The sequence below is a fragment of the Pongo pygmaeus genome, chromosome 23 (assembly GCF_028885625.2).
Source record: "Pongo pygmaeus isolate AG05252 chromosome 23, NHGRI_mPonPyg2-v2.0_pri, whole genome shotgun sequence".
In the NCBI taxonomy this organism is placed as follows: Eukaryota; Metazoa; Chordata; class Mammalia; order Primates; family Hominidae; genus Pongo; species Pongo pygmaeus.
The window spans coordinates 47484177-47499261 of record NC_085931.1 but is presented as its reverse complement, the minus strand read 5'-3'; the positions used below and the strand labels follow the sequence as shown (position 1 = coordinate 47499261).

The 15085-nt window shown below is 47.1% G+C and overlaps 1 protein-coding gene across 1 annotated transcript in view; it reads left to right on the top strand.

The window, feature by feature from the left end:
* The window catches only part of EIF3D (eukaryotic translation initiation factor 3 subunit D), a 19355-nt gene extending 4270 nt beyond the window's left edge, over positions 1-15085 (top strand). Inside the window, exons 4-15 of the mRNA XM_054469674.2 lie at positions 765-901; positions 1516-1601; positions 2215-2287; positions 4823-4935; positions 5981-6113; positions 6610-6757; positions 8405-8535; positions 9046-9131; positions 9229-9358; positions 13386-13528; positions 14192-14475; positions 14940-15085. Coding sequence (XP_054325649.1) covers positions 765-901; positions 1516-1601; positions 2215-2287; positions 4823-4935; positions 5981-6113; positions 6610-6757; positions 8405-8535; positions 9046-9131; positions 9229-9358; positions 13386-13528; positions 14192-14475; positions 14940-14953 — 1478 coding nt within the window. The 3' untranslated portion in view covers positions 14954-15085. The remainder of the gene's footprint in view (positions 1-764; positions 902-1515; positions 1602-2214; positions 2288-4822; positions 4936-5980; positions 6114-6609; positions 6758-8404; positions 8536-9045; positions 9132-9228; positions 9359-13385; positions 13529-14191; positions 14476-14939) is intronic.

The following is a 15085-nucleotide window of genomic DNA, read 5'->3' as shown; positions in this document are numbered from 1 at the left end:
GGAAATAGCCCTCAAAACTTAGACCATTCATTAAAGAGGTCTAGCCTATTAAAATGGGGTTTGGGGCCCTTTTAAGAACCTGTTGAAAACATTAGCCGGGCATGGTGGCGTGTGTCTGTAATCCCAGCTACTCAGGAGGCTGAGGCAGGAGATTCACATGAACCCAGAAAGTAGAGGTTGCAGTGAGCCAAGATCATGCCACTGCACTCCAGCCTGGTGACAGAGCCAGACCCTGTCTCCAAAAAAAATAAAAATAAAAATAAAACCCCTGGTTTTAAGATCCTGGTACCATAAAAAGGCTTTTTCTCTGTGTCATTTCAGATAGTTGGAGGTGGCTGCCTGGAGAACTAAGTTAGGATAGCTGAGGCTGAGATTGGCAAGAAAGTATATCGTGATCTATTAGACATACCTGCCGTGGGCCCCTGATAATGGAGATGGTGGTTAGCAATAAATACCTCAGATTCTCACACAGTAAAGCAGAGAGTGAAATGGGTTAGCTTGAGTCCTTCAGATTCTTGGCTTAGAAAGTTCTTTAGGCCAGAGTGTTTCAAAATTGAATGTGCATATGAATCACGTGGAGATCTTGTTAAAATGCTGGTTCTGATTCAGTGGGTATGGGGTGGGACTGTGACTCTGTGTCTAACAAGCTTTCAGCCAATGCTGCAGGTCTCAAGACCACACTTGAAATAGCCAGGCTTTAGACTGGTGTGTATCTGGTAAAGTCTGTGGGTGTAGTTACTACATGCCATCACCTTTGCCTCCAGATAAGTACTCCTCTCAGTTTGGTGGTGGGAGTCAATATGCCTATTTCCATGAGGAGGATGAAAGTAGCTTCCAGCTGGTGGATACAGCGCGCACACAGAAGACAGCCTACCAGCGGAATCGGATGAGATTTGCCCAGGTAGGCCAAGAGCCAGCAACCACACCATCTTGGGGCTATTACTGTTGGCCATCACCTGCTAAAAAATGCTACCTTGTGACTCCTAATGAGAGAGGGAAGCATACTATAGGTCTTCTAGTGAATCTCGGGTCACCGTTCCATAACAAGTGGTACCAAGGTGAACTTGCACTAGGATCAGGGATGCATTTAAATAGTTTATATTTCTGTTTGCCAGTAGCTAGGACATGAGACTTGTATGCTAAAAACATTTATGTGGATAAGAAGGTGCACCCGTGCCTGTTACCACACTTAATTGCTGTGTGCAGACTTTATTAAGTAGATGGTCCAGTCAGGTTGCCTATTATTATTTAAAGAGGCAAACTCAGAAAATCTAATGAGACCCAGTAAACATACTTCAATGAAAAATATATCATGGGAGTATAAGTCTAAGCAAAGTCCAAGTACTTACCCCCTAACACCCCCAAGCTATTGATGCCATAGAGTGAAAGCACAGAGTAAGATGTGAAACTTGTGATTTGGCATCCTAAATTTACTCCAAAGACCTCCCACTTGTTCTGCCTATTGTGAGCCAAATCTCCAAGATTTTAACACGGATGTTTCTTGCTGATGCCCAGAGGAACCTCCGCAGAGACAAAGATCGTCGGAACATGTTGCAGTTCAACCTGCAGATCCTGCCTAAGAGTGCCAAACAGAAAGAGAGGTGAGATTTTCATCCTGCTGGAACAAGACACCCTTCCCAGACTGGCCATATTTGGAAACCACAGGACCAAAGCAGGAGGATGGTTGTCTTCCTCACCATTGCAAAAAAGGAAAATACTTTCTACAACCAGTTAAGCCACCTTTTAGCTTGTCGTTCTCAGGCTGGTTCATGGCAGATGGCATGGGCAGGAAACTAACTCCTTGTGCTGGTCGTGCGCACTAAAGGGAAACACAGGCAGGCAAAAAGAGGCTCTGGAGCTTTCCTGGGCTCAGTTCTGCTGTGGGTCAACTCCAGGAAGCCCCATGTATGCTGGTCCTTTGAGCCTCCTGGTGTTGTGTGGTCCAGCGGCCACTACACCCCAGATTGGAGCTATCAGTGAACAGTCACTATAGATGAAGTGAAATCATCTGGTCAGTATTTGGAGGCAGTGTGCCTTTTCTAGCACCTCCAGTGTGCACCATCTGGGTCTCTTCCTTTCTCTAAGCCCATTTTTCATAGTTTAAAGGAGTTGGTGGTGATGGTAAGGTTTAGCTGAAGAGAATGGCAGCGTGTGCCTTTTGAAGAAGCCACTGATTTAAAGGTCTGCACTGAGATCATATTTCTGTCTTTCCAGAGAACGCATTCGACTGCAGAAAAAGTTCCAGAAACAATTTGGGGTTAGGCAGAAATGGGATCAGAAATCACAGGTAATGTATTTATACCAGAATTCTGCCTTGGAATTTGGTTCTGTTTATTTGGTTGTCTTTATTAATAGCTTAGATGAGATATACTTCACATACCATACAATTTAGTGGTTTTTAATATATTTGAAGAGTTCTGTAACTGGTCAATTTCAGACCATTTTCATCACCCTCAAAAGAATCCCTTACCCTTTAGCAGTCACCCTGTCTTGATCTGTTTTCTGTTAGAACAGAATACCTGAGAGTGGGTAAGTTATAAAGTGGTGTCTTTAGCTCATGGTCCTGGAGACTGGGAAGTCCTGGATCAGGAGCCACATCTGGTGAGGGCCTCATGCTGCTTGATAGCATGGCAGAAAAAGCAGAAGGGGGAGCAGGGTGCGACAGAGAAAAGGGCTAAACTTTGGGTAGTTAGCCCATTCCTGAGAGAAGGGCAAACGACCTAATCTCTTAAAGGCCCTACCTCCCGACACTGCCACAGTAGCAACCAGATTGCCAAATGAATTCCAGGAGGCACACCCAGATGCCAGCACCCCCAATCGCCCAGCCCTAGGCAGCTATGAATCTGTTTTCTGTCTCGGGATTTTTTGTTCTAGACATTTTACATAAATGGAATCATACAATATGTGGTCTTCTGTAACTGGCAGCTTTTATTTAGCGTGTTTTCAAGAGTCATCCATGTGGTAGCATGTGTCAGTACAGCTGTCCTTCAGTATATGAAAGTACACATTCTCAAGTCCCACATTCTGCCTGTGGTAGCCACATATATGAAAAGTCGGCCCTGCATATACTTGAGGTTTGCATCCCAAGAATACTGTTTTTTTCTTTTTCTTTTTCTTTTTCTTTTTTCTTTTTTGAGACAGGGTCTCGCTCTGTCACCCAGGCTGGAGTGCAGTGGCATGATCTTAGCCAACTGCAACCTCTGCCTGCTGGGTTCAAGTGATCCTCCCACCTCAGCCTTCTGAGTAGCTGAGACTACAGGCATGCACCACCACACCTGGCTAATTTTTGTATTTTCTGTAGAGATGGGGTTTTGCCATGTTCCCCAGGCTGGTCTCAAACTCCTGAGCTCAAGCGGTCCGCCCACCTCAGCCTCCCAAAGTGCTGGGGTTACAGACATGAGCCACTGCGCCCGGCTTGTATTTTCAGTCCATGTTTGTTTGAAGAAAATCTGCATATAAGTAGACCCATGTACTTCAGACCCATGTTGCTCAAGTTCAGCTGTGCTTCATCTGTTGTTGGTTTTTTTTTTTTTTTCTTTTTTTTAAAGACGGAATCTCAGTCTGTCACCCAAGCTGCAGTGCCAGTGGCGCGATCTTGGCTCACTGCAACCTCCGCCTCCCGGGTTAAAGTGATTCTCATGCCTCAGCCTCCCAAGTAGCTAGGATTACAGGCGCGTGCCAACACATCTGGCTATTTTTTTTTTTTTTTTCGTATGTTTTGTAGAGACAGGGTTTTACCATGTCGGCCCAGCTGGTTTCAAACTCCTGACCTCAGATGATCCGCCCACCTCAGCCTCCCAAAGTGCTGGGATTACAGGCGTGAGGCACCACACCCAGCCCAAATGAGCTTCATTTCTTGTTTATTGCCAAATAAGAGTCCTTTGAATTGATACATCACGTTGTTTTGAGCCATTCACATGCTGATGAACATTTGAGTTGTTTTTCACTTTCTGACTATTATTGATGCTGCTGTGAACGTTCACCTGCGTGTGCTTGTGTGGGCATTCTGAGAACAGAACACGTGTAAGCAAAAGTGAAGCTACATTTTGCTGGATATGATGCTGTATCAAGAATAGTTAATACCCCGAGAGAAATATAAAGGACCTGCTACGTGTTCATCAGGTGACATCATTACCTGGGAGTGGAACCCCATTTGTTTTTGAACTTTTGATCCCTTTGGTCCTCTTCCACACCATAAATTCCTGGGAGTCAGGGATTCTGTCTTATAAAACAGTCAGCACTCCATCACTCCATTTATTGAATAAAAGCTCTTTTTCTTTTCTCTCTTTTATTGAGATGGAGTCTTGCTCTGTCACCCAGGCTGCAGTGCAGTGGTGCTATCTCAGCTCACTGCAACCTCCGCCTCCCAGATTCAAGCTATTCTCCTGCCTCAGCCTCTCGAGTAGCTGGGATTACAGGCATGCATCACCATGCCTGGCTAATTTTTGTATTTTTAGTAGAGATGGGGTTTCCCCATGTTGGACAGGCTGGTCTCAAACTCCTGACCTCAGGTGATCTGCCCGCCTTGGCCTCCCAAAGTCCTGGGATCTCAGGTATGAGCCACTGAGCCCCTCCATTTTGTGTGGTTGTTGTTTGAGACAGGATCTCGTGTCACTCAGGCTGGAGTGCAGTGGTGCAATCATAGCTCACTGCAACCTCAAACTCCTGGGCTCAAGCAATCCTCCTGTCTCAGCTTCCCAAAGTGCTGGGACTACAGGCATGAGCCACTGCACCAGGCCAGCTCTTCATAGTTTTAGCCTGTCTTTTATTTATGTTTTGTATGTAGTGTAACTTTTTTTCCTCTAATGGTTTTCAACTGCAGAAACCCCGAGACTCTTCAGTTGAAGTTCGTAGTGACTGGGAGGTAAAAGAGGAAATGGATTTTCCTCAGTTGATGAAGATGCGCTACTTGGAAGTATCAGAGCCACAGGACATGTAAGCAGCATCTTTTACTACTTTCTACCCTGCTCTTATGTGTGTGGACCAGCTGGTGATGGATATTTTCTTAAGCCCTAGTATTTCCAAAAAGGCTTTGAAGCCACTTACTCAAAACACATTTCATAAGGTTAACAGAGGTGTTTGAAAAAAATCAAGACCAGCCAGGCGCAGTGGGTCACCTGAGGTCAGGAGTTTCCAAGACCAGCCACGCCAACATGGTGAAACCCAGTCTCTACTAAAAATACAAAAAAATTAGCCAGGCGTGGTGGCACACACCTGTAATCCCAGCTACTCAGGATTCTGAGGCACAAGAGTCGCTTAAACCCTGGAGGTGGAGGTTGTAGTGAGCTGAGATCTTGCCATTGCACTCCAGCCTGGGCAACAAGAGCGAAACTCCATCTCAAAAAAAAAAAAAAAATCAAGACCAAGGGGAAAAGCAGAAGTTCATTGACTGCAAACTTCTTTTCAACTTCCTGGCATCCTGAGCAAAGAAGAAATGAGTTACACAACTCTTTTGGCAGAAAGAGAAAGAAAGCAGAGTGGAATTTGCTGATTATTAAATTGTGTATTTCTGCTTCCTGGCATCCTGAGCAAAAGAGCAATAAGATTAAGTTATAAAACTCTTGTCAGGAAAAGAAACACAGCAATTCTTCAGGAGAATCTTTGCTTCTCCTGACATTTCAAATAGCTCCTTCCCTCAAAGGACAAGTAGGTGGAATTTAGGTAGTGGGAAACCAGAGCACCAGACCAGAAGTCAGCCTACCCAGGTGCTTCTATAACTAGTCATCTCCTGTCTTAGCCTCAGTCACCCTACCTTTAAAATGGGGGCGTCAGGCTAGATGAGTTGTGCTTGCTGTGTTCTATGCCAGGAGCTAAGTGGACAGGAACTGAGCAAGTACTGGGGATTCGTCTCTCCTGTTCTGGCCAGACTGCTTTCCACCTCTTTTAGACTTTTGGATAAGACTTCTGGATGTATGGCTTAAAAGAAAAAACTGGGGGTTATCTCCCTTACTTTGCATGTCTTTGCCTGCTCTTCCCATAGTGAGTGTTGTGGGGCCCTAGAATACTACGACAAAGCCTTTGACCGCATCACCACGAGGAGTGAGAAGCCACTGCGGAGCATCAAGCGCATCTTCCACACTGTCACCACCACAGACGACCCTGTCATCCGCAAGGTGTGCACCTCCTTCTGCCCTTCTCCCACTTGTTAGGAATGCTGTCGGCTTCTACAGCTGAAGCTGCAGAAAGAACAGAAGACACGGGAATGATGTATGTATTACATGTAAAAGCACTTTGCCAGGTAGACCGGAAACGTGGATGTTAAGCACAGCTGGACTTGAAGCCCAGTTCTGCCGCGCTTCCTGGCTTAGTCTCTGGATCTTTAGTTCTCTCATCTGCAACCAGGGGTAGATGTACATAGCACATACCATTGGGGCAAAGGTGAAAGCATCTGAAGCACTTGGCTGGAATCTAGCAGGTGCTTAGGGGGCTGCAGTGCCACTGCCACCCAAAACTTGCTGGCTTACTGGCTACAGCATTTTTGGTCAATGAGGTGGGGCCTCCTTATTAAGGATTTAATGTGGTCAGCAAAGGAGTTCTTTCCCATCCATGTGAGTGGGCAGTGAGACCTGGGAGTGTCTTTCCATCTTCTCTCTTTGATCCTCTTTGCAGCTGGCAAAAACTCAGGGGAATGTCTTTGCCACTGATGCCATCCTGGCCACGCTGATGAGCTGTACCCGCTCAGTGTATTCCTGGGATATTGTCGTCCAGAGAGTTGGGTCCAAACTTTTCTTTGACAAGAGAGACAACTCTGACTTTGGTAAGAAGCGTGCCTGGGGAACACCTCAAAGGCATTGAGTATTTTTGTTGGTACAGAACAAGTCTCTGGTACTAGAGAACGGATAGAAAGTGGTCCATCTTCCCAAGGGCATTGACAGCAGCAGTGTCCGAATCTCCCAGGCACTTTAGAGGTTAGGAGCAGAGACTGTCACTGCAATACCTGCTTGAGGCCGCAGCTTTTGGAGTCCTCATAGCACCCTAATAGCAGGCTTCCAAATGTTTCTTTTTTTTTTTTTTTTTTTTTTTTTTTGAGACGGAGTCTCTCTCTGTCACCCAAGCTGGAGTGCAGTGGTGCAATCTCAGCTCACTGCAAGCTCCGCCTCCCGGGTTCATGCCATTCTCCTGCCTCAGCCTCCTGGGTAGCTGGGACTACATGCACCCGCCACAGCACCCGACTAATTTTTTGTATTTTTAGTAGAGACGGGGTTTCACCGTGTTAGCCAGGATGGTCGCGATCTCCTGACCTCGTGATCTGCCCACCTCGGCCTCCCAAAGTGCTGGGATTACAGGCCACCGCGCCGGCCTTTTTTTTTTTTTTTTTTTTTTTTTTTTTCTTTAAATTGAGACAGTCTCACTCTGTCACCCAGGCTGGAGTGCAGTGGCGCAGTCTTGGCTCACTGCAGCCTCTGCGTCCCACGTTCAAGTGATTCTTCTGCCTCAGCCTCCCGAATAGCTGGGATTACAGGCATGTGCCACTATGCCTGGCTACTTTCTGTATTTTTAGTAGAGACAGTTTCACCATGTTGGCCAGGCTGGTCTCGAACTCCTGGCCTCAAGTGATCCATCAGCCTTGACCTCCCAAAGTGCTGCGATTAGAGGTGTGAGCCAACGCACCCAGCCCAAACGTTATTCATTTAAATGCCGCTTTTTCGATTTTTGCCATCTTGCATACCTTCTTCAGTGTTTGCTTACAGTATATACACATATATATTTTATGCCATACATATATGTATTTATACACCATAAAGGAAAACCATGTCACTCAAAAATTAACAAAACAGGCTGGACACGGTGGCTCACACCTGTAATCCTGCCACTTTGGGAGGCCGAGGTGGAGAATCACTTGACATCAGGAGATCGAGACCAAGCCTGGCCAACATGGTGAAACCCGGTCTCTACTAAAAATACAAAAATTAGCCAGGTGTGGTGGTGGACACATGTAATCCCAGCTACTTAGGAGGCTGAGGCAGGAGAATCGCTTGAACCCAGGAGGCAGAGGTTGCAGTGAGCCGAGGTCGTACCACTGCACTCCAACCTGGGTGACAGAGCAAGACTCCATCTCAAAAAAAAAAAACAAAAAACCATGTTTATATTCTGAGCCTGAAGCCTGAGGTCTTTATTAAAAAGCTTGCAAAATCATTCTCTTGAGGAATCCAAAATGATTGAAAAGGGACAGCTTCGTTACTGTGTGATTGAATTGAATGTTGGACAATATCTTGAGTTATCCTGGAGCAGCTGCCCCACTCCCCCGCTTATGTGCTCCACACCAGGGAGACCCACTTTAGGAGAGGGCAGTTCTTTGAAGGAAGGACTTGTGTTGTTTGCCTCTCCACATCTCCCCACAGCGCTGCGCACATTGTCAGTGACTCTTTGTTGCATGGTGAGTGACCATGCCACGCTTTTGCAGACCTCCTGACAGTGAGTGAGACTGCCAATGAGCCCCCTCAAGATGAAGGTAATTCCTTCAATTCACCCCGCAACCTGGCCATGGAGGCAACCTACATCAACCACAATTTCTCCCAGCAGTGCTTGAGAATGGTGAGGAAACGAGCCTCTGGGCGTTGATTCATTCTTATTTAATCAGCTGCTGTTTGTGGAGCATCTGCTTTGTGCTAGGCTCTTGGGTTGTGGGACTGAGCAGGACAGACGCAGTCCCCACCTTTAGCAAGGGAGTTACGTGCCTGGGCTTGGAGGTCAGGCTGTCTGACTTTGAACAAAGTTCCTGCCCTTACAGAATTTCATGATAGTGGAGGAGGAAACACAATGAACAATAAATAATAAATTGATTTACATCAAATGGTGATGTGTGCCATGGCAAAAAAATGAAGTAGAGATGGGCATGGTTACTAACTCATTGTTCTAATTCATCATGTGCTAACAGCTGGGAGGGGTCAAGTAGGCACAAAACAGGCAGCGAGCTCAGAGCCCCATCAAGGGCCCCAGGAACCTGGCCAGGGCTGCAACTAAGCAGAGGTGCTGGGTCTGACTGATTGCCCTTGGCTTTGTCAACAAAGTTAGCTCTGTCTTGTGACACCTTTGTTTTTGCAGGGGAAGGAAAGATACAACTTCCCTAACCCAAACCCCTTTGTGGAGGACGACATGGATAAGAATGAAATCGCCTCTGTTGCATACCGGTAGGTCACCTCTCTGGTGGGTATTGTGACCAAATTGGAGCATGGGCCCCACTCTATAGAATCCCCAGTGACCACATGAGTTTCTCCTTCGCTGCAGTTACCGCAGGTGGAAGCTTGGAGACGATATTGACCTTATTGTCCGTTGTGAGCATGATGGCGTCATGACTGGAGCCAACGGGGAAGTGTCCTTCATCAACATCAAGACACTCAATGAGTGGGATTCCAGGGTGAGCCGCCATCTCCATCACCCTCCTGGTGACACCATGTCTCTATTCCCTACAGTGCCTGTTTACGCAGGCTAGGTTGTATAAACTGTTTCTTATCTCCTTTCGTTACTTATAGAGCTACCTGGGTGTTTTTCTGTCTTGTGAGTTTTTTCCTCTGCTTAGTTCCTTGCTGAGAAAGAGCATGACTGTGTGTGTAGAACTATGTTAAGTGTTAAGAACTTTTCTGCTTATTTTTTACATAGGAACCAGTTAACTCCCTTCTTCCAGTACTTTCTTCATCTCTGTTCCATTGTGGCCTCCTGTTGGCTTCTGCTCCCTGAGCATCTGATTTTTTCCTCTCCTTATTATCTGGGTTGGCGGTTTTCCTATAAGTCTGGCCGCTCTTCTTTTTGACCTCTTCTTTCATTGACTGAGCCACTGCCTTCAATCTTTTTGTACATTTTTTGCAATTCCTCATTTCTTTAACTCACAGATTCTAAGATCTGGCTCAGAATTGACTCTTCAGAGACACCTTGAAAGAAACATGCTTCCTTCACTTTTCCTTCTCTCTCTATTTCCACCCCACCCCTCCCCATCTGCCCCCCCGCCCACATCACCTGTTGAAAGAGCACACTGGAAGGTTTGCTGTGACCTCCCTCTGGGGCCAGTGGCCTTTTCTTGGACTTTTCCTGGTGAGCTCCCCAAAGCATTCAGGGCCGTTGTGCCTGTGTCATTTTGCCCTCTGTGTTACCGCGTTACTCTGGTCTCACCCGTTTCCCTGTTCCCTTCGCATGTCATCTTTGCTGGCTCCCCTCCTTTTTGACCCCAGTGGAGTCACCTGGACAGCTCTCTTCGCCACACGTAATTCTGTATTATACAACTTTGTATTAGTTTTCTTTTGCATCATGAGAAATTAACAGAAACTTAATGACTTAATACTGATTTATGTATTTTATTTTTATTTTTTATTTTATTTTTCTGAGACGGAGTTTCGCTCTTGTTGCCCAGGCTGGAGTGCAACGGGGCGATCTCAGCTCACTGCAACCTCCGCCTCCCGGGTTCAAGCGATTCTCTTGCCTCAGCCTCCCAAGTAGCTGGGATTATAGGCATGGGCCACCACGCCCAGCTAATTTTGTATTTTTAGTAGAGACGGGGTTTCTCCATGTTGGTCAGACTGGTCTTGAAGTCCCGGCCTCAGGTGATCTGCCTGCCTCGGCCTCCCAAAGTGCTGGGATTACAGGCGTGAGCCACAGCACCCGGCCTAACAATACCGATTTATTAGCTCACGGTTTTGTAGGTTAAAAGTCCAGTGCTGTGTGCTTGGTCCTTGTATTAGTCCATTGTCACACTGCTGTAAAGAAATGCCTGAGAGTGGGTAATTTATAAAGAAAAGAGGTTTAATTGGCTCACAGTTTTGCAGTCTCTAGAGGAAGCGTGGCTGAGGAGGCCTCAGGAAACTTGCAATGGTGGCAGAAAGCAAAGGAGAAGCAGGCACATCATGGCCAGAGCAGGAGAAAGAGGGGGGATGTTGCTATACACTTTTAAACAACCAGATCTCTTGAATACTCTATCACAAGAATAGCGCCAAAGGGGGAAATCCACCCCCATGATCCAGTCACCTCCCACCGTGCTCCTCCTCCAACATTGGGGTTTACAATTTGACATGCAGTTTGGGTGGGGCCACAAATCCAAACAAGGCAGAAATCATGGTGTCAATAGAAATAGAACTGAGTTCTCATCTGGAGGTTCTGAAAGAAAAGCCACTTCCCAGCCCATTCTTATCGTGGGTAAAGTTCATTTCCCTGCAGTTAGGTGACTGAGGCCCCCATCCCCCTGCCAGCTGTCAGCTGGGAGCCTCTCTTGGCTCCTAGAGGCCACCTGCATTCCTTGTCACATGGCCCCCTCCATCTCCAAGCTAGCAGCAGCACATCAGATCCTTCTTGTGCTTCAGATCTCTGACTTCCTCCGTCTCTGACCTCTACACCTAGATTTAAGAGACTCATACGGTTGGGTGAAGCCCAGCCAGGTAGTGTATATTAAGGTAAACTGATTTGTGGCCTTACATCTGCAAAATCCCTTTTGACATAAAAGGTAGCATAATCATGGGGGTGATACTTGATCCTAGCCATAGGTTCTGCCCGCAGTCAAGGGGAGGAGACTCTGCAAGGGCAAGGGTCACTGGGGGTCATCTTAGAATTCTGCCCATCCCAGGCCTCAACCATGAACTCTTTGAAAATGATTTCTCAAGTCTACTCTGATTTATTATACTTCCCATTGTTTTTCTGCTAAAACACCTTCCCCTTCCGTGTGTCCCCAGTCCCATCATTGCCTCTGGGCCAGCTGTCCATCAGCGTTGTCTTTCTCTCACCTAAGCTCTGAGCCTCCAACATCTCCAACTCCTTTTTTACATTCTTCTGTTTTGCTGTTAGCAAAATAGAAGGCTTTGCTGTCTTCTGAATCTGTCCTGGATTTCACTGATACTGCCCTAGTTCAGGGCCCCATTCATCATGCCTGTTTGATATTTGTCTCCTAACTAATTTCTCTACCTCCACCCAACTTCTATATTTGATTTATCTCTGCCAATCAATTGTCCAATACACGCTTCATCAGCAGTGCAGATTGGGAGAAGAATTCTAACGTGCCCCAGCAAGCTGTATGCAGTAGTATGCACCTATAGTCCTAGCTACCCAGGAGCCTGAGGTGGGAGAATCGCTTGGGTTCAGGAGTTCAAATCCTGAACTCACCAGCTTGGGCAACATAGTGAGACCCCATCTCCAAAAAAATGTGCCACAGCAAACTCACAGGAGTACTGCAGGATATTTTAAATTTTTTAGGGAAACACAGAGACATCTTGTCAGGATACTACTACATGGTTTGAACCTAACTAAATAAAAGGAATTCTTGGCCAGGCACGGTGGCTCACACCTGTAATCCCAGCATTTTGGGAGGCCGAGGCGAGCGGATCACCTGAGGTCAGGAGTTCAAGAGCAGCCTGGTCAACATGATGAAACCCCGTATGTACCAAAACTACAAAAATTAGCTGGACGTGGTGGTGGGCACCTGTAATCTCAGCTACTAGGGAGGCTGAGGTAGGAGAATCGCTTGAACCCTGGAGGCGGAGGTTGCAGTGAGCCGAGATCGTGCTACTGCACTCCACCCTGGGCAACAAGAGCGAAACTCCGTCTCAAAAAAAAAAAAAAAAAAATTAAAAGGAATTCTTGAGTATTTCTTTTGCCCTGTGGTTGCCATGAACCAAGAAAGTTTGGGAACCTCTGTCATGTGACCTTTGACCAGTCATTTCACTCTGGGTTCAACTTCCCACATCTACAAATGATATGGGTAGAAAAGAGGATCTCTCTGGGGTCCTTTTCTACTGTGTGTGCATTTAGGTAAGATGTCAGACTCAGCTTTGCACCCACTGCAGGCTTCCACCCCCGTCTAAGGCCAACTCCACCTGTCTTTCCTATCCCACCATGCCTCTCAGATCAAGATCTCCTGTCTGCACCTGCACTTGTGCCAATATTCTCCACTTGGCTCACTGTTACACATCCTCTGTGAAGCCCTTCCTTACCATGCAACACATAGTAAACACTTGCCTCTGCTGTTTATATGGCACTTCTAAAGTGTGTGTGTGTGTGTGTGTGTGTGTGTGTGTGTGTGTGTGTGTGTGTGTGTGTGTGTGTGTGTGTGTGTGTGTGTGTGTGTGTGTGTGTGTGTGTGTGTGTGTGTGTGTGTGTGTGTGTGTGTGTGTGTGTGTGTGTGTGTGTGTGTGTGTGTGTGTGTGTGTGTGTGTCCGTGTCCATCCATCATCATTCCCTGTCTAGGTCAGCTTTTAGAAGAGAGGAATTGTAAGTTGTTGAGTGCCTGCTGTGCAGCAGGCTGTGCGAGGGAAGGGACTATGTCTTTGTCTCTTAAATGGTAAGATTTAGTGCGTACCTACCCACTTTCTAAGCAAGCAGACTGGGGAGTTCCTTCTCTGCCAGAGGAGGTCCCAGCACCTTGGGCATTTGGAGCTTGCTTCTGCTTCTCTAATGGGGCTCTCCTGCAGCACTGTAACGGTGTTGACTGGCGTCAGAAGCTGGACTCTCAGCGAGGGGCCGTCATTGCCACGGAACTGAAGAACAACAGCTACAAGTTGGCCCGGTGGACTTGCTGTGCTTTGCTGGCTGGATCTGAGTACCTCAAGCTTGGGTGAGATTCCTATGCAGGAGCTGGCAGCTGATCTTGTGAAAGGAAGGGTCTGGGTAGGGAGGTTGACCCTCCCCTCCCCGTGTACTGGACAATTGACTGGCAGAGATAAATCCAGGGGTGGGGTAGAGATGGAGGGGTCAGTTAGGAGACAAATGCCAAACAGCAGGCATGCTGAATGGAGTCCCGAACTAGGGCAATGGTGTCAGTGAAATCCAGAACTGAGAACTCAGAAGACGGTGTTTTCCCTTTCCCTTGAAAATAGCAGTGGACTGCCGGGCACGGTGGCTCACGCCTGTAATCCCAGCACTTTGGGAGGCTGAGGCTGGCGGATCACGAGGTCAGGAGATCAAGACCATCCTGGCTAACATAGTGAAACCCTGTCTCTACTAAAAATACAAAAAATTAGCTAGGTGTAGTGGCGGGAGCCTGTAGTCCCAGCTGCTCAGGAGGCTGAGGCAGGAGAATGGTGTGAACCCGGGAGGCGGAGCTTGCAGTGAGCCGAGATGGCGCCACTGCACTCCAGCCTGAGCGACAGAGCCAGACGCCGTCTCAAAAAAAAGAAAAAGAAAAAGAAAATAACAGTGGACCAGGTATCACCATTTAATTGACATTTGATCCCAAATGTTGCCCTGCTCTGACCACTGATACCCCTTCCCCCGTTAGTTATGTGTCCCGGTACCACGTGAAAGACTCCTCACGCCACGTCATCCTGGGCACCCAGCAGTTCAAGCCTAATGAGTTTGCCAGCCAGATCAACCTGAGCGTGGAGAACGCCTGGGGCATTTTACGCTGCGTCATCGACATCTGTATGAAGCTGGAGGAGGGCAAATACCTCATCCTCAAGGACCCCAACAAGCAGGTCATCCGTGTCTACAGCCTCCCTGATGGCACCTTCAGCTCTGATGAAGACGAGGAGGAAGAGGAGGAGGAAGAAGAGGAAGAAGAAGGTGTGTAGCAGCCCACTTTCTGAGTTCTAGAGTGATCTGTGGGCTAGCACGGGAGCAAGTTCTGTAGCCATTGTGATCTTTAACCTTGATAAAACTTCGAGAATTCCCTGAGACTTAAGTATGAAGAAGCATTCACTTTGGCTCCAGGAGTTCTTCCAGAGCCTTTAGATCCCATCAAGTGGTTGGGGAGGATAGCGGTGTTGTAGAGAAGTGGCTGGACTGTGGCAGAGGTAGAGAAAGATGAGGGAAGTCCCAGATTGAAGCCAGTGGTCTAGAGGGAAAAGCTCTACTCGGGGTTAGGTGACTGAAGGAAATACCTGCCCGGCCCTGTGAGCATCTGAAAGGCTTAACTTCTGAGTGAAGTGTTGAAAACTCACACACAGTCCAGCAGAGGTTCAGAAAGGAAAGTGAGCGTCATATCACGCAACCTGGCTCATTTCTCTTACATTTTTTATGTCTTTCAGAGGAAGAAACTTAAACCAGTGATGTGGAGCTGGAGTTTGTCCTTCCACTGAGACTACGAGGGCCTTTGATGCTTAGTGGAATGTGTGTCTAACTTGCTCTCTGACATTTAGCAGATGAAATAAAATATACATCTGTTTAGTCTTTC